This window comes from Genypterus blacodes, unplaced genomic scaffold (genome assembly GCF_046128005.1).
Source record: "Genypterus blacodes isolate CSIRO-AG114 ecotype Tasmania unplaced genomic scaffold, CSIRO-AGI_Gbla_v1 ptg000053l_1, whole genome shotgun sequence".
NCBI classification, from domain to species: Eukaryota; Metazoa; Chordata; class Actinopteri; order Ophidiiformes; family Ophidiidae; genus Genypterus; species Genypterus blacodes.
Window position 1 is genome coordinate 4,101,232 of NW_027466865.1, and position 22,930 is coordinate 4,124,161.

The 22,930-nt window shown below is 40.3% G+C and overlaps 1 protein-coding gene across 1 annotated transcript; it reads left to right on the plus strand.

Annotated features, from left to right (window-relative positions):
- The first annotated feature begins 16,150 nt into the window (after positions 1-16,150).
- On the plus strand, positions 16,151-21,981 carry LOC143001490 (uncharacterized). Its single transcript, XM_076151121.1, has 8 exons — positions 16,151-16,173; positions 16,343-16,497; positions 18,011-18,194; positions 19,218-19,361; positions 19,734-19,867; positions 20,876-21,087; positions 21,641-21,747; positions 21,924-21,981. The coding sequence occupies exons 1-8, from the start codon at positions 16,151-16,153 to the stop codon at positions 21,979-21,981; spliced, it is 1,017 nt and encodes a 338-aa protein (XP_076007236.1).
- Positions 21,982-22,930: the final 949 nt, after the last annotated feature.

The window sequence follows — 22,930 nt, forward strand, 5'->3', positions numbered from 1 at the left end:
ATGCCTGCACAGGAGATGATAAACGACAAGAATGCTTTTGTATATAAAGTAGCTGAATCAGGCATTAGGCCTTCTGTCATAAGAATGTTGATGAATAAGATTTAGGAAGTAATGGAAAATCGAGACATTCATTTCCAGTCTTTATACCGTTGCCAGGCCTCTTTTCTAGAGGGAGAATTAAATTCTCCTTTGTGCCATTGTTCAGCTGCTGGCAGGAGCTGTATTTGTTTCGGAGACTGGTACATCTGAAAATGATGGAAAAAATGCACTTTCATCACAATGTATTTCTTTCACAGCAAAGCTCACCACCACAACATCAATCCTTCATGTCCTGCAATATTCATTTTTTCTCCTCTGTTGATCCACAATAAATGTATTGAGGAAATATATCACAGATGCCCATTTTCCCTTCCACCACAGCCATGAATCTGTTTTGACTGGTCCTAATTTGTGATTTTATGCCACTGTTATGCTGTCGGTTTCAAAGAGGTTGCAGTCTGACCTGTAGCAGGGCAACCCTCCAGACAGCCACATCAGTCTGAAGCAACTCTTCTTGCCCTGCTGGAAGCCGGGAGCGTAGCGGTACTCACAGCAGGAGCTGATTCTGGCTGCCATGATGCTGTTCACATACATGGAAACGCTGAAGGGGAAACCTCTGTGTCGCTGAGACATGAACTGGAACTGATCTAAAGGGCACAAAGAGCGCGGAGGGAAAATATTGTGACAGGCTTTCAGCTGGAGACAATCATATTCTAATGGACTTAGCTCTACTATCTAACTGTAGCAATACCTCAGTGTTAGAAATACACCATTGCAAGTGACAGTTAATCAATGTACTCAAGTATCCAAAGCAGAAGTACTCTGAGAGGAAGAGATGGCGACTGTATGTTCAGTTTTGCATATTTTAATGCTGTTGGGTCCTTAAAATAACAAAGCCAGGAAGGAAGGAGCAAGGAAAAAGAATACAAGGAAAATAATGGAAAAACTTGGAAAGAGGCATGGGCAAACTATAGCCAGCCATTGTTTTAGATATACATACTGTGTATTGCATATATATTGTTACATTAAGAGTGAAATGAAGGACAAAAGCCAGTATGCTTTCAGAAAAAGAATTCATAATAAAAACTTTTGCATTTGATTTTACATGAGTTTTTGTAAACAGATCACACACACACACACACACGCACGCACAGGCACACACACACACACACACACACATACACACACACACACACACACACACACACACACACACACACACACACACACACACACACACACACACTTTCATTTCAGATATCTATATTTGTCCAAAAATCTTTCTTCCCTGGAGTGATAGTTGAATAACTATATCAAGAGTCTTGGCAAACTGAAAATAACTTCTGAAGTTACACCGTTTGGTCTGAAGTAATATTATGTAAAGCACCATCTCTTCCTGCCTTAGGACCCAGCCATCCTTACTGAGTCCAGGTGAATAATCAAATCTATGAAAATAGAAAGAGAGCAACACCTCTATTTGCCACTAAAGCCAGAATTAGTGTAGAAAAATGTACGAATATAACCTGTAAACCGTTTTTTAAATTGAAGAAAACACAGCCAAATGCATTTGGATCAATTAGTGTGCTGATGTCCATTACCAGTGTGTTGTTTTTAGGCGTGTCGCAGTAAAAAGTCATTGGAAATCATCATGTTAATGAGCTGCAGCACATTTTAAGTGCTTTATACCGCTTCCTCTGGTGTAAAAGCAGAAGCAGCAGTCAAATAGAAACACTAACTCTGCATTAGAGCCCTCTGCACTTTAAAGAAAAGCAAATGGCTAAATGTCCTACTTGTTTGGTAGAAGAGCTACAACTGCAAAACAAAACAAGATCGGTACAAAAAACTTTGCAGGTAATGCATTTTCAGAGGTAACAAGAATGCCTTTAAGCCAAAAACACTGGAACGACCAAAAAGATTTGTGAAAGAGAAGGTTTCCAGACACCAGTGGGAGTCCCAGTGCAGAGGAGCCAGGACTGTGGAAAATGGGCAACAAGGAAATGCTATAGTAACATTATGAAAGCAAACAATAAAAGAAGTCAGTAGTGGAAGTTTAGAAAAGAGTGTCTATGCTTATGTGATGGTGTCTAAGCTTACAAACACCTTAAATCTTGTTTTGAGCATGACATCATTCTTTGTGGTACACAGTATTTGACCAGCGCACACGTGTGCTTGTTGGATTGCTTTCTAGCGTGACAGTATCACATTTCACACGTCCATACCTCCTGGAGTCACCAAGCCTTTGAAGACGCAGATATTCTCCCCTCCGTTCACTTGTTGGAAGACCTTCAGTTCATCCTGGCTCGACCCCCACCCTGACCCTGCTCGACCTTGGCCTAGGTAGGTCATTGTCACGGTGACGTTGGATTTCCTGGCCTCTCTCTGAGCCTTTAAGGTGCTCTGACAGGAAGCCAGAGGAAAGTTTTTCATTGCAGAGGTCAAGTGTTGCTGACAGGAAATGCAATGTGTGCTGCTTTACCTGTTTTTTAGCATGAAGCACAATTTTCTGGGAGCCAACTGAGGAGAATGATCCTCTCCGCTTGTCGTATAGGTAAGGACAGGACTGACTCAGAGCTCCTCTCATGGAACTGAGACTTGCAGCCTTGGTTGGGATGGGGGGGAAGTAAACTGGCTGCTTCTGAGCTCCAACTGCTGGCTTATCCAGCTGTGGGTACATGCAACAATGAAAGGGTTAATCTCCTGGATATCCAATGAAACAAGTCATTCCTGTTATCTCTGCCAACTAGATACAGACATGAGAGCGTAATGAAATTCACTGGCTTATGTAATCAAAAGCTTAGTCGTCATCTATACTTGATGAGATCACAGAAGTTTCTCTTTCTAACATTTCTGTTCATTCTGTTCAACTTTGTGGGAATAGTCATAACAATGTTTGAATTCTGAGATGGGGTTTTGGCTTCATAGTATTTGGATTGCCGCATCTAAAATTGAAACCTTAACTCTGCCTTTTGTCATATCTGAGTGCTTTTTTTGTGAATTTCATTTTTTCAGACTTGTGTAGACTTGATTAAGAGTCAGAATTTGCTGTTTGCTCTTTTCTAAATGTTGGAAGTGACAACTGATTTTGAACAATGTAACAATCTTTTGTCAATATCTGGGAGTTCAGCTTGGTAGGTTGCAGACTGCTGACCTTGTAGATCTCCACAGTGTCTGGACTTTCGAGAAGAAGGAGTTTGCTCTTCCCTCTGATCAGGCTCGCGATGGAGTGGATCATTTTAGCGTCTCTACCCGACTGAGTTGGGATCTGAAGGTTCATTTGTTCATCAAATAAGCAGTGTGATTATAATAAACTTTACAGCTTTACACACATTAAACAATGATTACGTGTTTATCGTTTGGAAGTCAGACGGGCATCAGTTACATTTGTTATAGACTTACAGGAGTGTCTCTGTGCCCGCCATGGCCTCCCCTGTACAATAAATCCTGCAGGAGACTGTTGCTGTTCCTCCGGATTCGTCTCAAGGATTCCTTCTGATAGGATTCCATCACGTCAGTGCTCCCTGGTGTCTTTTGAGCTATCATCATGAGAACAAACCCAGGTTATTGAACATACCATTGATGTCAGTAATACTGTAATGCTAATATTTAAATTTTCTTGCTTTGGGCATTTTAGGAATTCTGTCATATCTTGGTTTTATATGAGCTGAATTATCCAAATGCAGTCGTAGAATGAGCATAGATTTACATATCCACGTTATCACCTTCTGGCATCCCTGTAATCATAAAATCATTAGAGAAGTGCAAAGGAAATAAGTGAAGCTTTAGGACAGGAAGAAGTGGAAGTGAATGAGTTTTCTCTCAATTAAAAGGAGCAGAACATGGGGATATGACTCCAACAGGCGTGTATGAAATGAGATGAGAGATGAGTTTTCAGGGGGAAAATGGATTGTGTCTGCTCTTCTCCCTGGAGTGAGAAAGTCACTGTGACTCTGCAGCTCACTGCTGTATGGAAAGACACAAAAACTGCATCCTCCAATGGTTTGATTCCCTCATAGACCTCTGGTTGTTTATACAAACTCTTAATATGATGCTAATCCACCTGCAGGAAACTAAATTAAGAAGACATTCATGTTTGACTTTCCACTGTCGGCAAACAAGCCTCCATTGTTTCCTGCACAGCCTGTGGGTAAATTAGACAGACTGTATTTGTAACCCAATCGATGCATCCGTGGCCGTGTCATCTGCTGCATGAGTTTTTCTGGGAAAGAAGACAGCAGGCAGGCGGCCATGTCCAGAGATTAGCAGCCTGCATATGCTTAAACTGCTATGATAGGAGCCATGCAATAGCCCATCATATAGGCACATATCTGTTCTTGCTGACTGCCAGTGCAAGTTATTCTCTTAAGGAATGCCAAAGACACTTTTCTTTTAAGCTTGAGGTAATTGGCTGGAAAGAGAGCAAACTTTAAATCCTTCTAGTTTTTATCAGGACTGATGTAAGAGCACAACAGCAATGCAGTAATTGGCTTGATATGAATGAAATAACAACTTGAAATTCTATGCAGCAAACACAGTTCTGTTTTTGTTTTAGTATAGTAGAACTACATTTGTACACATTTTTTGCTAAAAGGAAAACTTATTTGTATCTTGTTTCTTAAAACACCACAAGTCATAATTGTTCACAAATGCTCACAATCACATTTCACAAAAATGCTCCCAGTTACAATATAATTAAGCATGGACATAATCAATCAGCATCAGACTTCACCTCTGTTATTATCTAAGAACGTTGAGATCATTTTCTGCCAAATAGAGAGCTTACCTGTTGTCCTATTCAGGTACGGTGCTGACTGCTGGTTCCTCCAGGTGATCTGATACCACCACAGTTGTTGATCTCCTGTTCTCTGCTCTCTGTTTGCACAGCCAGCCAGTGACACCTGAGCAGCTGACACCTTTGGCACCAGGCCCCACCAAGCTGACATGGGTTCCTCATCCATCTTTAATCAGCGTTGACGTTCGCTCTCCAGTCTGCCCACATGTGGCGGTGTTTATTGAAAGCTTCCACTTATACAGAGGCATCTTGTTCCACAGACATGTGCTTCTCTGTGCAAATTTAATCAGATTGAAGAATAACTTCATTGCAACTTAATTGCAATGAGAAGCATTGAAGCAATATTTTCAAAGCTGATACTAATGCCAAAATTGTTAAATTGCTTGTGACGCTGACAGCATTCTGTGCCAATTTCCTCATCTAAAATGGAGCAACCCCAAGTTAAAATCATCAAAAACATCTCAAACAAAAACCGATCAAACACTAATCAGCTGTAAATAGTTGCACCCATTATTTTGCACTCAGTACATCAGTAGAGTACCGATACAAGTAATTGTAATAAGTGTAGTACTTGAGCTGAATTATTCCCACTCCAGGGGATAAATGTTGAGTAGTTCCAGTAAAGAAGAAAATAATCAGTAGATGGCGATGTTGAGCAGCATGAGGAACAAATGTGGTCTGGCAAAATAGAGTGTAAATCATTTATGACATGAAAATATCAATTTATAAACGAATACAGCGGGACTTGTTTTGAAGCAACAGTGCTGAGTGACGTGCCACTGTGCCATCTTGGAAAAGCCTCTGAAAAAGATTCACACAAACCCAGGACACCAGGCTAATTAAATTATTCTATGAGGGTGAATCCATAATTGTCAAACCCATCACCAAACAACAAAATAAAGCAAAAATTGTGACAAAAAAATACCATTTCTCCAAATATAAATATATTTGATATGGAGCGTATATTGGCAAAGTGACTTATCAGTCTTGCTTGCACAAACTCTTTGTCGTGGACATTTCACTGTACAAAGCAGGTTGCCAAAAATACAAAAAAGTTGAAGACATCTGATTCCTCCTTTATGTTTCCAACAATGAATTCAAAACACATGACAGCAATCAGGCTCTTTAAGGCTTCATCCTAATGGAGACCATCAACATACTGGTCTGGCCATCATCTGGTGTTATTGTTATATAACGGCTATTTTCCTACTGTTTCTCCGCTCAATCTCTCTTCATCTCTCCACTGTGAGCTTTGTGAATGGCTGTACTGTGCGCTTGTCTCAGCTCTATCAAAAGCCTGACCTGCCGAGCATAGTGGCTGCATGCAGCTTCTTATGTGCCGTGGCAGAGCCAAAGAGCCTCTGGAGGCGAATGTCTGGCTGCTGGATCCATTACAGCCATAAAGTGATAGGGGGTCTGAGAGTGTTTGGCTTGGCAGTCCAGCATTTGCTTCCTGCCATATTTGTTGAAGCAATGTGTCAGTTTATTAGGGGTGTACCATACGCCTCGGCCCGCAGACGTCCATGATGTGATGGATTATGCAAGTCGTACTTTATTGGGGGGTTGGGGGTGAGGATTCATCACATTGTTTTGCGCCGCATATTTTGGGGGGGTCAAAATTTGTCAAAGTCATTTATGATCAATGTGGAAAAGATGCTGCAAGGGAGGGTTTTGAAGTGCAGCCCCATCATTGATGTTGGAGTTTATAAACTGTGTTAAAGCATCATTTAATTTCAAAGACTACAAGCCTATAAAGTTCTCTTCTCGTGGGAAACACATGATACTGCAGATTCATCCTTCCTCCCCATGGGAGACCAAAAAGGCAGACTATATATTCTCCATCTAATCTGTATTTTATATCCATCATAAAGCTCTACCAGATTTAAATTTTGAAGCAGAAAAAGACTAGAACAAAGGATTTTCTGGTTATATCTGTGACTTTTGGTGAAAAAATAGAGGCGTTAAACAACATAAACTCAGTATCAAAGTTATCACCCATGTACAGTTTTTTGTTTTGTAGTGGTACTTATATATATATAAATGATTTCATAATAGTGCATATTCCATTTCAGCTCTAAATCTTAACTCGAATGCAGTTTTCCCTCCCATCTTGTTATACAAGCTTTTCACCACTTGAGGGAGCTACAGACCAATCAGCCCATCTCACACTTCCACTTCCAGTGTTTGTGTCAGTGTGAAGAGGCGAGTGGGCTCACTGGGCTGCCGGCTCTCCCTCCTGTGCTCCCTGTGCTCTTTTGTTCCTCTGTGGCTAATTATTTCCCTCTATATTTTGTGCTGCATCATCTGTTCCTGCTGTCACAAACTGTAAATCAAGACTGTTTATTGTGGCCACTCGTCTCTAACTGGCAGGTAGTTACAGTTTTGTAATATGGAGAACTGCTGCCGGCCAGATGCAGCTGCTGGGTTGTCTAGCCAAGACACTCTGCTAATAGTGTGCAGCACACACACTGATGTTGCCGCCAGGCAGTCTGGGAAAGAACGTTTTGGCACCTCGTTGCCACACTGTATCAAATTTGTTTTTATGATTAATTAAATTTAATACCAAAAGGGAGGCAATGCATTACACAGAGGAAACATTTTCAAGATGGGATTTGGCAAAAAACTTAATGCTTACTGCACACTGATTTCACAAATTAGATTTTAGACATTAGGAACCAATCATACCATGCCAGGAGCACACTTAAACACACACAGACACAGACACACACACACACACACACACTATTCCAAGCTATTATTTGCAGTTTTGTCATTTTTGTGTTGTCGCAGCCTTTTTACTTCAGGAATGTGGCTAAATTCCCAGTGGTATAAACACAAATAAGTGATCAAAGTGGTCAATTTATACTTCTTGGATTCTCCTATTGCATCAATCTGGTACTCTCTCGTATTTCTTGCTTTAATATTTGCTTTGTAAACTTGACATTTTTATTTTATTTTATTTGTCTTCTTTGTTGTCACTGTTCCTTCCATAAACACACAGTTGCATTTACAAACATTCACACCTACAAGCTGCCCAGTGTAACCACAGACGGATCTGCTGACCACAGAGCAACAACACTGGAGCAGTTGGGGGTTTTGTTAAAAGGTACCTCAGCCTTGTGAAAAGTGCCTCTTCTTCACTTCACCCACTCAGATTTCTCCTGCTGTGATCAAGCATGTAACCCCCGTCAAGCAACCCTTCTTCAAAAGGTCATTCTGTTTTCATGTTATCGTTCTCAGGTACATGTTGAGCTATGTCAAACAAATCCAGATCAACCCACAATCAACCCCTGACCTTAAGTAATTAGGTGTCTCTGGTATGGCAGCGGTAGCCTATTCCATCTGTGCAGAGCAGCAGGGGTGGTGGAGATGGAACCAGCTGGAGATTGGCTCAGGCATGTGGCAAGCTGACATGTTGACCAACCGCAATATGGAGGAGGCTGTTTATGAGACTAAACAAAATACACAAATATTGTAGATTTAATGTTGAAACCCAATAATTATTCTTTGGCAGTTTGCATATTGCCCCCTTGTTATTACCTGGACACATGCACAACATTTAAAAATATGTATTTATTTAGATTTATATATATGATATACTAGTCAAAAACATCATAGAGACTACACTGTATATACTGTAGGTTCACTTGCTGTTTGGGGTCATCAGCTGATGTTTGATCATTTGGCAGAGCTTGTGGTGTATTTTAATGTGTTTTTGAATATTTAATTACTGCTTAATGCTTCAGAGATACTGGTCAGAGAGGCCAGACTGAGATGGTTTGGACATGTGTACAGAGGAGGGATAGTGAATTTATTTTGGTGGTATTTATTGGGAATTTATTGGTGAATTTATTGGGAAAAGGATGCTAAGGTGGGAACTGCCAGGCAGGAGGCCTAGAGGAAGAGGAGATATATGGAGTGAAGGAGGATGTCTGTTTTATTTTTATCTTTTTCTGAACTGATGTCTGATAACACCTGTCTCTCTACCTGTTGTCCTGCTTTGCATGTTGCAGCCCCACATGGCCCTGCACAGGATATGTCTATATACAGAATAGATGGATGGATGCACTGAACTGAGTTTGGCTTGGTGGCTTAGTTTACTTTTATCTTTGTTAGATTACCAATGCCATTCAGCTCTGTACTGTTCTGTACTGTACTGTTAGGGTTGCACAGTGATTGAGATACATGACAAGAAAAGCGATTATGTTACTGTGTGCGTTTGCCCTTTCTTTCCAAGACACCTGAGACTGCTCCATGGTACCTTAGCTCCCTCTGGCCTATAAGGTAACAGGACTTAGATGACAATGAGAGCACTAATTAAAAGTGTACATGTAGAAAGAGAACAAATTGTGACTGCAACTTGAATCTTGTAAATCAGCTTCAGGTCTTTCTGCATCTTAGCTGGTACAGTAATCCCCTTATGGAGTTTTCTCTGGTGAGATCGTATCCTTACACAACAGAACTGAAGGCCCACAACATGAGGGCAAAAAAGTGAAGTGAGTTATTACATATGGCAAAATCAGGACAGAGTAGAACTGCTTACAGCTCCCAGGGGATCAGTACATCTGACAGCTCTGCCTTTGCACCTCTGTCTCTCCATTTATCACACAGCTGAGCCATTTTTACTTTCAGCCTGGGTGAATAAGAGAGATTGCACCATCAGGGATATGGGAGTTTTGTTTAGGAATAAAAAGGTTAAAGTTAGGGTTAGGTTACGCTCAAATCGTCTAAATAATTAGCAATTAGCAATGGCAAGTATCAATAATTTTGTTGAATTAATCTTTAGTCTCATGTTGTCATAAACTTATACAAACACAACAGAGCTGTAGAGAGCACATGAAGGAGAACTGTCTACGTTGTATTATGTTTCTATACAACTAATATGCATTTGTAATTTTGTTTCTTACACACAATGATGACATGGCATGAGCTGGTAATTTACAAAAACACAATTGAGAATTGCAAATGGCTTAAATGAGGATGACTCATTTGCTTGGACTAGAGTTGTCGCTTCTTCACTTTGAGAGGCGCCAGTTGAGGTGTTTTGGACATCTGCCCAAGATTTCTCCTGGACTCCTGCCTGGGGACGTATTCCAGGCATGTCCAAATCAGTTTGAACAGCATGTACTCCAGGGATTATATATTGGTCTGTGTACACCTTATGATCCCCAGGAAGTAGGGAAGTATTCTGTTGGCTCTGTTTACTTGCTATGGCAATGTTAAGGGATGAATGTCCAACAAACACAAACTACTCCACCAACTATCTGCTTCTCTTAACTTTATGTTTTTTTAAGCTGACAATCTCTCTGACCTCCTAACTTTTCGCTGCTATTGCAGCAGAAAAAGTTTGTGGTCATGTTACTTCAGGGACTTTTAATGAGTGGGTCGCAAATCTGTTCTAAAAAAACAGAGATTAAGCACATTGTTAAATAAACTGTCAACTGTAAAGTTTCCGGCTACTAAAATGACAATGACAATGTAACGCATTTGTCTTATCAATGAAAAATCCCATGACTGCTTTCTATTATTTAAATTCTTAAATTTGAAAGCAGAAAGTTTCATAAAGTTTGAGAGACTCTTTAAAGACTCAAGTGAAGTAAGGTTTAGTATTGTATAGCCTAATTAACTGCAAAATGTATTATCATACATGAAGGATGACATTAATATTAGTCATATGGGGAGCAGAGATCAGAGCTTAATTTTCAAAATGCATTCTGGGAAATGTAGTAAATGACTAACAGAAGGAGGGGATGAGGTACACAAAACTAGTAACCTTCCTCACTTCATCACTATAATTCATCATCATACATTTCTCTTGATGGCACATATAAAAGTGTCCATACTGCAATGACTGCAAACTCAATTAGTATGGGAATCCGATTACTAATTCAGGAATACAGTAATGAGCGTCTGCTTGCTGTTAGCAGAGCTTCTAATCTGCCCACACTCTAGTGTAATGGTAATGGTTGATGCCTGTTCATGTCTTAGCCATGATGTGATTATAATCGTAATCCTTCAGCGTTAATAATAGAAATGCATATGCCCAGAAACAGAACACAGGCTATTTACAGTACTTTAATGCGGAGGATATGAGTACGAGTGTGACGTCAGTCTACGTAACACACATCAGTGAAACAGCCAGTAGTTTACAGTGATCACGTTGAATGATGTCTGTTGTTGTGATGGTGATTTTAGATGCTTAGCTTTACACAAGCTCTATGGGTTTTCTGCTGCGATTGAGTCACAGTGGTCTAAAAAAAGGGTGACAGTTTTATGAGAAAGCAGTAGCTAACCAGCAGTAGTACTTGGTGTTCCTTTTGGGTTTTAATGACTGTGGGACTCCCTGCATGGATGACATTTACCATCTGGAGGTACACACACACACAGACACACAAATATGCAGCTCTACCACTCAGCGAAACATATTCATCCCTTTCATACAGTACAGAAATGATTGAGCACCCTTAGTTCTAACCTCCTCCGACCATTCAGCACAGCACCATGGACAGCGAATTGTCAGAAGGAAACAAGTGAATTGAAGCGAAAGGTTGCCGATTGCATTTCTCAGATCCTTTGTGAAACTGGAAAGGCTGCTGGTAAAAAGGAATCCCTGAGAAAAGTGTTCAGGCTACCACCAAAGGAGAGGAGAGGTTATTAAAATATGAAATATGAATAATTAATGATGGAGCAAACATCTGCATTTGAGTCTAGAATGTAGATGTCTGAAGGTTGTCCTTTAATTTAACCGTTAGTCTGCACTGTGTCCAATCAGATCCAGGATACAAGGAGCTGTCTGCATGAAGCTGTTGCAAGAAACATGTAGGTGTTGGAGCTGTGCATTGACTTTACTATGAATAGTTTTGAAGTAAAGCTGTGCGCCAACATAAGCAAGTCCTCTGTCAAACGTGTCAGCACGGGGAGCAAGAAAGTTGGGACACTTCAATGCTCCGCTTCCTTGAGAGCTCTTACCAGGAGCTGCGTATCCCTTTCCCCCCTGTGGCACCTTCTCATAACTGCAAAACACATGTGACATATCTGTACATTTAAAGGTCATACATGTCCTGCAGGGTCACAGGCGCTTCCCCCTGACTGTGTTTACTTGACTGGACATAGCACATTTTCCAAAGCACATTTTGAATGAATAAAAAGTGTCAATGTGTCCTGTATGTGATATCGAAACGCGAGATGTAAATAAATAATGTTCATTTGACAAGAGGTTGTGCTTGATTCTGTTTAGTACATTGTAAACCTTGGAACAGAATGCGGGCAGGCTAACATTGCCAGAAAATACAATATATTCCATGAGAGTGTCGCATTTCAGGAAAGTGTGTGGGATGATTATATAACGGAATAAACGTCTGTTCTCCCTCCACTTGTTACTGATCTCACCTGTCTAGACTGCCAGCTTTTGTTTCGGCACTACAGCACAATATGCAGTTGCCTCTGCAACCACTTAAGATGTGAGTTACATCTAGGAGGCTATTTTTACAGATTTCAAACAAGGCATTAATCATCACCCCACTCACCCTACTTTACAAAGGGTACATGATGCAGGTTTGGCCTCAGGTGATCTAGAATTGCAGCCTAGTTTGCTCATAATGAGCACCTCAATACCATGCATCTGCAAAGTGATTACAACAAAACACAAATCATCTCAGAGATGATTTGTCCAAAGTTCCAGGTGTCACACAACTATTCTGCTTTACAACTATTCTTCATTGTAATGAATATGAAAGGTGTTGCTTCTTCTCCTTTGCTGTTTTGCTGTATAAAGTTATTCACAACAAGACGGCATTTGTGTGTTTGTTTGTTATACAGATATCATCAGATATTTGTTTACAGGCTACACTCTTGTCTACATAATCTATATTTGTTTATATCATATTTTAATTAGAATCAGTTCCACAATTAAGATTAGAATAAAAAAAATAGATACATTTAATCATTTATTTCTTCTTTGTCTTGATGTTTAACATTTACTATTGCCTTTAATATTTATTATTTAGTCTTTATTATTCAATTGAGTTCTATTCAAAATGTAAAATGTATTTATATTTAATTTGCTATTTATCTGTAAACTATCCTGCCTCTGCACATAAGTTTGCCATTGCTTTATTAACATTTGAAGAATCTCATCAACATTTATATTAATGTTTTAAAAAATGCACATCCACCGATTTTCTCAAATTGTGATACTGATCAGGATTTATTGTTTAAAATGTTTAGGTCTTCATGTGTTTGCACAATTCTTTGCATGTTATCCAGATGGAGAAAGGTGAAAAGTAGTTTCCCAAATGCATTAACCTCATCAGCCCTTACCTGTGCTTATAACAACAAATACCAAAACATCATATTAGAATTGACATTGGACCCTAAACTCCTCAGACACCTTCCAGGCTATAACTTCACGCAGTATGAGGAGAGTTGACGTGTTAAAAGTGCGGCTCACTAACGTGGGCGTTCTTCAGCCTTATTGTTTTAAGACACGTGATTGGTAGTGAGTCTCCAGAGACAGCTGCAGACGGGCTAGGATGACACCAGCTGGCTGGGTGGCAGTCAGGCTCCAAGCATGTGAGAGGACATAAGACTTGGTGAGGGCTGAAAAGGTTGAAGGATCGCCTGGCTGTGGACTTGACCACCACACTGGACCACCATACTTTACTTTACCCTCTGTCATCATGTTTGATTAAAATGATGGAAGGTCACCAAGTGCCCTCCCAGAAATTCAGATGGGTCTATTTCCGACACATTTACTGACATTTTCTTCTCCAAGTTTATAGGAATGACTTTGCCAAGGCCGAACAAGCTAGCTAACCTTGACTTGTCTAATAGCACACTGGCCAGACGAGAATTCTGAGCTAGCTTTCTTTGTCATGAGAAAACGTTAAAAAAAAAGTAATTGCACATGATCCTATCATGGGATAAAAAGCTTTTTTCAATACTCTCATTTAATTCATTACTTTTAGAGGAATTACAAAAAAATTAAGTGCCCAGAAAGTGCATTAATTATTATTCACATTTAAAAATGTTTCTGGATCTGGCCCTGGATCTATATCAGCTCCTTTTAGCTGCTTCTTCCCTGGACTGTATCTCACCCTTCCACAAAGGTTTGACAACTTGATTCGGGTGAAAACACGGCTGCCTTGGAAGTCATTTGGAAGTCATTTTTATAAAAGCCAATTAAAAAGGCCCTTTACTTATGAATAAGATCTTTCACATTACAATACCCTGCTTAGTTTAAAATATCACTCATCACTGAGAATCAAGGGGCAACAGATAAGCTCCTTTAAAAAAATCTATCATTCAACTCCAAAATTGAGTTACGTTGGAGGTATAATATTATAGAACCAAGTGCCACCTGGGTTTTGTTCAGATTTATGACTCAGCTGCAAATGTACTCGAGGACTGAGACTATGTGTCGTCACAGAGATCAGCTGTTGCTGGTCAGTAAATAACTCTGATGCTTAAGATTACAGCTCTGAAACCACAATGACTCACCCTCTATTTCTGCACATTACCTACACAAGAAACAATACATAAATACCATACAGTGGAAATCAGAGATGATTCAAAAAAAAGAAAAAAGAAAAATGGCAAAAGTGGCCACGGTAAACTGGTAAATGTTCTTATCTAATGCTCATCCAGTCCTGTTCTGTCACTCATGTTCTGTTTTACACTGCTTCCTGTGCCATGCTAATCAGGCTTAGTATGGACCTGCATGTGTAACTAGAGATGCTAAATTAAAAGAAATGTCACAGATGTGTGAGCAATATGACCACACACTGTAAAATCTTTAAATCATATTTCCTAACCTCACTTGCGCCACTATCCACTATGTGAAGTTGGTAGTGGCAGCAGCTGAACTCATAAAAAGTATTTTCCTTCCTATTTCACTTTTATATATATTTCAGTGCGAGAAGACATGGTGACAGTTAACATCAGGGATCTCTTTATAGTCCAGAAGATGGTCTGTCAGCAGTTCTTCCTCCAGCTCATATTGTCCATGTGATTGCCCACTGCCCACTAAACCCTTGACCTTCTGAAAATTTTTGAGTTTTACAACCGAATAACTCCGACAGGCGGGTGCAACTAGGCTAGCAAGGCCAGAGATCCCACCAAATGAAAGCTGCCAGCCAAGTGTTAGGATCTCACTGATGATTCAGGGACTGTAAGTTGAAGACATTAAAGAAGAAACTTTCATCATCTTTGTAGTGCCGCCGTGGGAATCTCAGCTACACGTGTCTGGACAATCAGAGGGATTTATCACCAGTTTTAATACCTCAAGACTCCTCTCCAGTTGGATAAATCCGCCAGGCCCACTTGACAAGAACAAAGGAGCTGCTTCATTTGGTGTTTCTGACCTAATTTGATCACAACAACTCTGTACTCATATTGAGGTTTGGTTTTCTCTCTTTCTCTCTCTTCACGTTTGTGCCATCTAACTATCTACACTATGTAAAGATGAGTGTGCATTTACATAGATAGATAGAAAGTGCAAAGATGAGTCCAGCTAAATTTGTTCATCAGCTCTATGTGAGAACAGAACTACATTCAATTTGCATTTTGAGCTATGTTCCTTGACCTACATGAGATGAATCATCCCACCGACCATCAAGGGTATTTCTGCTCGCCACATATATAAATACACAGGAAGCATTTCTGGGCGGCAGGTAGTCACTGGAACATCACTGAAATGGAAGAAGTGGTGGGAAGGGCGAAGGCTGATTTGTAGGTGGGAGCTGACAGGGTCGGGTCAGACCGTAACAGAGACCCGGATTCTTCTGGTGAAAGTGTGAAGTGGTGAAAAGTAACATCACCACCAACATCACCGCCAACACTGACAGTGCTGAGGTTAAACTGCAACTCTCCCAATATAAATTCATGAATATAAAGAGGAAGCATCAGCAGACTGAGTGCTGGCTGTAATGAAACCCTGCATATTCTCAGCTCTCCATGACACATGTTGCACCAATCACACAGTAACTTGAGAGGCCATCAATGGAATCTCATCCAAACATAAAAGTTAGACCATGTCAACAATTCCTTAGGCATGAGCTATGGCAAGTATGAGCTCAACCTATGGGTGTGTATGGGGAGTCTTGGGTTTCAGCCTACAAGTATGGAAGGATTATTCACCGGAGGAGGATGTGGGTGGTGATGTTGCGAGAGGGAGGAGGTTTTACGCCTTGGGGTGAGCTGTATAATGTTCAATGAAAGCCGTGCCAGTCAGTAGGACGAACCACAGAGAACAGAGTTGCATTATAACAAAGCAGGAGACTTTAAATCTGACCAAAGAACGGAGGAGATAAAGCAGAGTGTACCATGGGAGTGTATAATGAGCAAGGGTAAGAGTTTTATGTGATTCACGATGGTACATCAGGCAATTCATAGCAAGTCTAAATGTAAATTGATTTTGATACCTATAAATTACCTTTGAAGACAGATTATAGTCAAGAGTGTATTTTAATTTTGTTCAAATCTAGTTAGTTTCACTTTGTCATATTGGTTTTGCAGGGCAGCTCTTGCGGAGCCGGAGCAACAGCACATGCAGACAGAAGACAAAGACAGGAAAGGGAGACCCCTCCCCCGTCGTCACAGCACGTCAGCTTCCCACAGCAGATTCTGTAAAGGGCCACCCAAAGACATCTTCAGTGATATGATGTTCATGGGTCAGTAGTCTTGGAATTTGTAAGGGTACTTGACCTTTGTATTCTAATACAGCTTGTGTGAAACGTGAAATGGAAGAAAAAGTCAGTGAAGTGTCAAATGTCAAGTGAAAAAGACCTAACCCTAACCCTGATAACCAACTTTAGGAGAGTTGCTGTTGTACTGAGCAAATGGATTAGCTTTCAGATTATCAACCACAGCTTTGACTACAGCTTTGACTAAACTTCTCAATGCCAAACGCTCTGAAACGTTTGTCCCTCATTGTTAAAAGACCATAGTTGCGTCTTCAGTACTGACTCATACTCACATTGTAAAATATTAACGAAAACTTCAAAAGTAAAAAGCAAGCACTTGCAACATTACCACTGTCCACCAGTTTGCACAAAATATTCCATCCAGCGATCATTACTAAAAATACCTTCCTGCTGGAGGCCACCAGCACCACATGGAAGCAGCTATTCGGTGATGTATTGGCTGAATGACAGCTGAGAAGTGGAATGCTGCAGGAGCGGCTAAAGAAAAATATATAAATTCAAGTAGAGCTGTCAATAGAGAGTCTTTAGCTTTTTTTTTAGGTCTGCCGTCTAAGACTACAGAGCAGATTGTTTGCAAGAGATATATTGTATACTAAGGGTGGTGGATTGATTTTTCCCACACCCTCCATTTGGAATGTTAGATAGATAGATAATCTATTCATGCTTGCCAGGTGGAGGTAAAAACTTGACCTCAAGGTTCAGCCTTATTGTCTCCATCACAGTCTGAATCCAAAACTGAGCTTTTATGCCTCACCTCTAATGACTCTCAGCCGGCCATGGCAAAGCAAATCAATACAGACAGATAATACAGTACAGAATGTCATGTGGTCCCAGTTTTTTCATGGGGCCTCTGTAGCATAACACAGGTCTGGTTTTGTGTAAGGACGTGTTGTAAAGCCCCACGCAGGACACTAGATTGAGCATGAGTCAGCCTGTAGCAAAGTGTCACACAGGGCCGCTCAGAATGAAAAGAGAGGAGGACAAGTCTATAAATCTCAGCAGGTATTTTTGGAGAGGGTAAATCAAATTTCCTGAGGAACAGAGGGAGGCTTCGGGCTAATAATTAAAAAGTGAAACTGTAAACCGTAATTAAAAAAAGAAAAACAAAGATGATTTAAAAACAATCTGTGGTTTTCAATTTCCTGAAACTCGGCCTGCCAGGGATCACCTTGGAAACCAGCTTTGTAGCACATAAGATGTATTAAAAAAGAAGCCGACACAGGATTCAATTAAGATTTAGCGGCATTAATTGATAATTATATAACATTTTCCACTCAAATAGGATTTTCTTTTGCTATGGTCTGTTGCCAATTTCATCCTAAAATATTATAAACACAATCCTACAAACAAAAATACATTTCAAGTAGGTCTTTCCTGTGAAATGGAAACAAATGCCTGGCACTCACACAAAAAAAGTGTTAAATCATATCTTCTGACAAGTGTAATTCAACTGTCAAATGCCCTATTTTGTACCTCATAGTGGGGGGCTGGACCAAGGAGGATCCATCCTGTTTGGTAGAACAGTTCTGCCCCGAGTACAATGAGTGGAGGACAGCGGCGCCCATGGTAAACCACCGTGGTGATGTGGCCGTGTGCACACTGGATGGGAGGATCTACACTGTAGGGGGGGAAGATAATGTCAGATGTTGCAGCAGTGTGGAGAGGTAAGCTGCTGTTTAATGATGTCACGATTCCAATGTGTGCAAATGTGGGCAATTATGTAAATCTCAAAATGTCACAACGTTAAATAAGCCCAGAATCAATATTTCTCCTTGAAGCTCTTCAGGACGAAGGAGTTATTATTCTTACACATTAAGAACATTGATTCATTGTATGAACAAATCCCTTTTTGTTTGTTTTTGTCTCATGCTCCTTTGAATGTCACGTAAGAGGTTTTAGTGAAGTTAAAATTTAAAAAATGGATGTACACCCTCTGTAAAGACATCTTCATCCACAGGTGCATATTGTTTATAGGCTGCACTAAATAATGTTAGAAACTGCTAGAAACCTGGACTTATTGGTTTAAAGATTTATCGATTTATTTATTCATTTACATCTCTAAACCTTAGAGGTCAGTATTGATGCTGAAAACACACAGAGACCTTTAGAGTTTCGATGAGCTCCAGTCCTACCCCTCGGCCATTCCATTATGCCACATTAAATCATTATGAGGAAAGCTTGTCTTGATAAGGAAGGCAACACGGGAATAAACTCTGACACATAAATGCATGCACTCTGGTATCCCGGAGCACATTACTCCCCACTTCCTCCCCTCCTTCTCTATCTCTATGTCTCCAAGGGGGCCGTCATAGTCCCAGTTACTACAGATGAGCGCCACCCCTTTTGTGGTAGACAGCTGATCCCCAAATGAGCATTGCTGGCTGGCTGGCTGCAACCCAGTAGATTCAGATCCATTCAGAACTGAGCCTTTGCTAATGGCCTGACCTGCAGATCTATAACTGCTCTCATGGTGATTACCAGAGTGCACCAAATCTTTTGAGGAGGAAGAGGAGGAAGAGTGTGTGTGTGTGTGTGTTTGTGTCTTTGTGTCTTTGTGTGTTTGTGTGTTAAAGCTCTTATCCCAAACACATACACATACAATGATAAGCACAAAAAACAAAAAATGTCAGTTTTGTTGCCAGCAATACTTTGACTAGCTCCCTCCTCTTTCACCTCCATTTTGGCAGGTACAACCCAGACACAGACAGCTGGAGTGCAGATGTAGCCCCACTGAGCAGCCCCCGTCGTGGAGTGTGTCTGGTGCCTATGGATGGATACCTGTACGCTATTGGAGGACACGATGGCTTTACTGCCATGAACACCGTGGAGAGGTAAAGGGTGACACGGGTGCTATTAATCTATTCTGAAAAAACATTCTTTATTTTATATTCTATTTGTATTGAACAATTCATTTTGTAAGTGGAAAGATATGTCAGCAAATTAGACAATATAACATTACTTCATATTCGTTTCTTTCTTTCCTCTTTGGTCTTCCTAACACTTATTTTATTCCACTCATTCTGTTAAGTATGTGTTGTTGCTGAAAAGGTTTTATGTAACATTTGGTGAATGTCTATATATCCAGATTTAAGGCAATCTCAAGATTCTGATTTAGACAAAGATAAAGACACGCTGAATTTATATAATTAAGACAAAACAGTGCCTATGATCAACATCAACATCGTTTGTTTGATTGTTCATAGGTACGATCCAAAAATGAACACGTGGAGCAAGCAGACACCAATGCTTAACAGACGGAGCAGAGCGGTGGCTGCTGTGCTGGATGGTCGCTTGTATGTGATTGGAGGGAATGACGGCGACATGGCGCTCAGCTCAGGTGAAAATGACTATTATGCTGTTACCAAAATATGATATATCAAACATCTCACCAAATCAAGCTCAAAAGTACCTCTTCATTCTTTCTGTCCTTAAGCTACAACAGCTACTTCACTTATTACTGATGAGTCATTACATTACTTGAACATCAGGATTAGTTTCCCAGCAGGTGTGGTGTTAGATAATTACATTCTTATTATTTAAATTCTTAAACTTTACATGTTATGAGCATCAGGTGAATGAAACTGCAATTGTGACTGCTGAGATGAAGGCACACAATCAGGGAAATTAATTTAAGATAACATTCAACGTCAACTCAGAATATTCGACATTAATGTGTTTTGTGTTTACAGACTTTGAAAGGAATTATTTTCTCTATTACCAAAATTAATCCAAATACCACAGCGTACTTTGACAGCTTTTTGACATGGCACAGCATTTGAGCTATAGATAACAAGTAGCTTGACTTTTTTATTGCTATGAGTAGGTCACACTGTTCTGCTAACACACACACACACACACACACACACATACACACATACACACACGCACATGCACACACACGCGCACACATTCTCCAGCCCCTCGACCTTCCTGAAGATAAACATAGGCTATGTTGTGCTGCCACTTGTTGCTGACTATTTCTGTCTGTGAGAAGCAAATCTCGGGAAAATTCCCATAGTCCTCTTGGCTCCTATCAAGTTAAGATCCCTTGCTTGTAAATTATATTATATTTTATTTCTACAAGGAAGCAACTTTGCCTCAAAAATGTAAAGTCTGTGCACTTCATCATTGACATGCACTAGACTTGGTAACACTGCTACATGATGTGAATGTGTATAGAATATGACCTGGGGTGCATGTGAGTGTGTTTGTTTGGGAGTGTGTATAGAGGTTCAAAATGTTAACTAGTGTTAATTCTACAGTATTTCATTTGACATACCACTGCACACTGCATGTGTTGTGAACGGTCTCCTCTGACCCCTGCTGTCCCCTGGATCTTCCCCAGTGGAGAGATTTGACCCCGAGGACGGTACCTGGTCGGTTTGCCCCCGCATGTTGAGCCCCAGGGAGAACGCCGGCTGCACGGTGTACCTGGGTTATATCTACGTGTCTGGCGGAAAAGACGAGCTCAACCTGGAGCTCAGCGCCGTTGAGAGGTTTGATCCCGACTCCATGAGGTGGACTCCTGTCAAACGCATGAAGAGCAAGAGGAACAATGTGAGTAGTCGGTCGCTTATAGTTCAGATGTCGAGTCTCCCCTGTGTTCAAAGGTTCAGATGATTTCTCCAAATAGATGTGAAGTGACGAGAGAGGGAGAGCAAATACAATTTTTGCAGATAGAAGAGTTTAGGGGCCTTGATGGGCACGCATTTTAAAAAGTAAAGGTGAATTCATACCAAATGTAGACATAATGATACCAACCAATATGCTGTATGTTTGTATAAGAATTCTGCACAAATTCCAACTTCTTAAGAGATCTTCTCCAGACACCATAACCTTTTCCTGCCAAGAAAATTGAAAAATCGAAAGAAGTATTTGCTTCTGGCAGCTTGAAATTAAAATTGTTCATATCTGGGCTTTTGTCCAAACCTGAGCTTTGATGATGAGAAAACTGCTCTTTAAAGTAGACAGGAAATTGCATTGGATCATGACGCGTGAAAACAGCATAAGTGGCTGCATTAACAACCTGAAATTGTCAAAATCCATGTGACATGCACTCCCTCATTGGTGATATGCAATTCATCATACATATTCTTGTATTGTTCCTTAGAATTCCCTTGCAGTGTTCAATGGAGCGTTGCTGGCTGTGGGAGGCTCTGATGGCATCACCAATCTGAAAACAATAGAAGTTTACAGCCATGAAAGCAACACATGGAGGTAAGAGGAATATAAGGTGCAAACAACGGGTGCAAAAATACTGTAAGCACCCATGGCTTGGACCTTGTACCGAGACAGTGCCGAAAGTGATTCATGCCCTGAGCTCCTGTAAATATCATACACTGTATATGCACAGTATGTATTATAATATTGTCTGATTCACCGTCTGTTTTTAGACACTTTGGGAGTATGAAGAGCAAACACCCAGGAGGCAGAGTGGCATTGCTGTGCTGAGACTCAACAACACTCAATCACAAGCGAAGGAGGAAAGAATGTTTGAAAATAACCTATTGGACGTATGCTAACCTACAGAATACATTTGCGATACCGTTCAGGTTTGGTACAACAACAACAACAACAACAACAACAACAACAACAACAACAACAACAACCAAAACCACAACCACAACCATAATAATGAATCCCTACCATTTCAAAACCTGGCAAGAGTAACAGATATTAAAAAATAATTGAGAGGAGGAAATTATAGCACATTATATCTGCCAAGCTGCCACAAAAGTAATATCTCGTTGTTACATCTGTTGGGAATGAAAGCCTTAATTGCAGATATAATAATGGACAAACAAGACACAATGATCTATCTCCTAATGTGGGACATTGTGTGATTTGCAAGTACAGGGAATTGAGATCTGTTAAGACTATTTGTGGTAACGTATATTGATTATGTAGAAAGACAAATTTGCTGAGGAAATCAAATGAAGGTGACGTGGGAATGATCCAGGATAAGTTGTTTGTTAAAGAATGTGTAGGATATGATGATAAGGATGGTAAATGGCAGGACTGGGATGGAACAGAGTAGGTACTCAGTGGGTAAAATGGATGATATAGGACAATTAGCACTCTATAGTACTATTTGTAGTGAAATGCCTTGAAACTGTATCCAGAGGCAAAGTATTATAGTATTATATGAATATTTCTCTGTCCCGCCGACAATGACTTGATCGATGCCTGTTTCATCCAATAGTAGGCTTTCGATTTACATCTCTTTTGCTCCAATCAGATCTTGTTTCCAGGAGATATGACGTCAGCAAATGGCAAAATATGGCAAAAAAATAGCTTACTATTGGCCTATATTGTACCAATTTAGATAGGAGCACAAATGGATTGATTATAGGGTGAAATATGACCCTTGACTGATATAAAAGTACAAGCAATTCAAGTT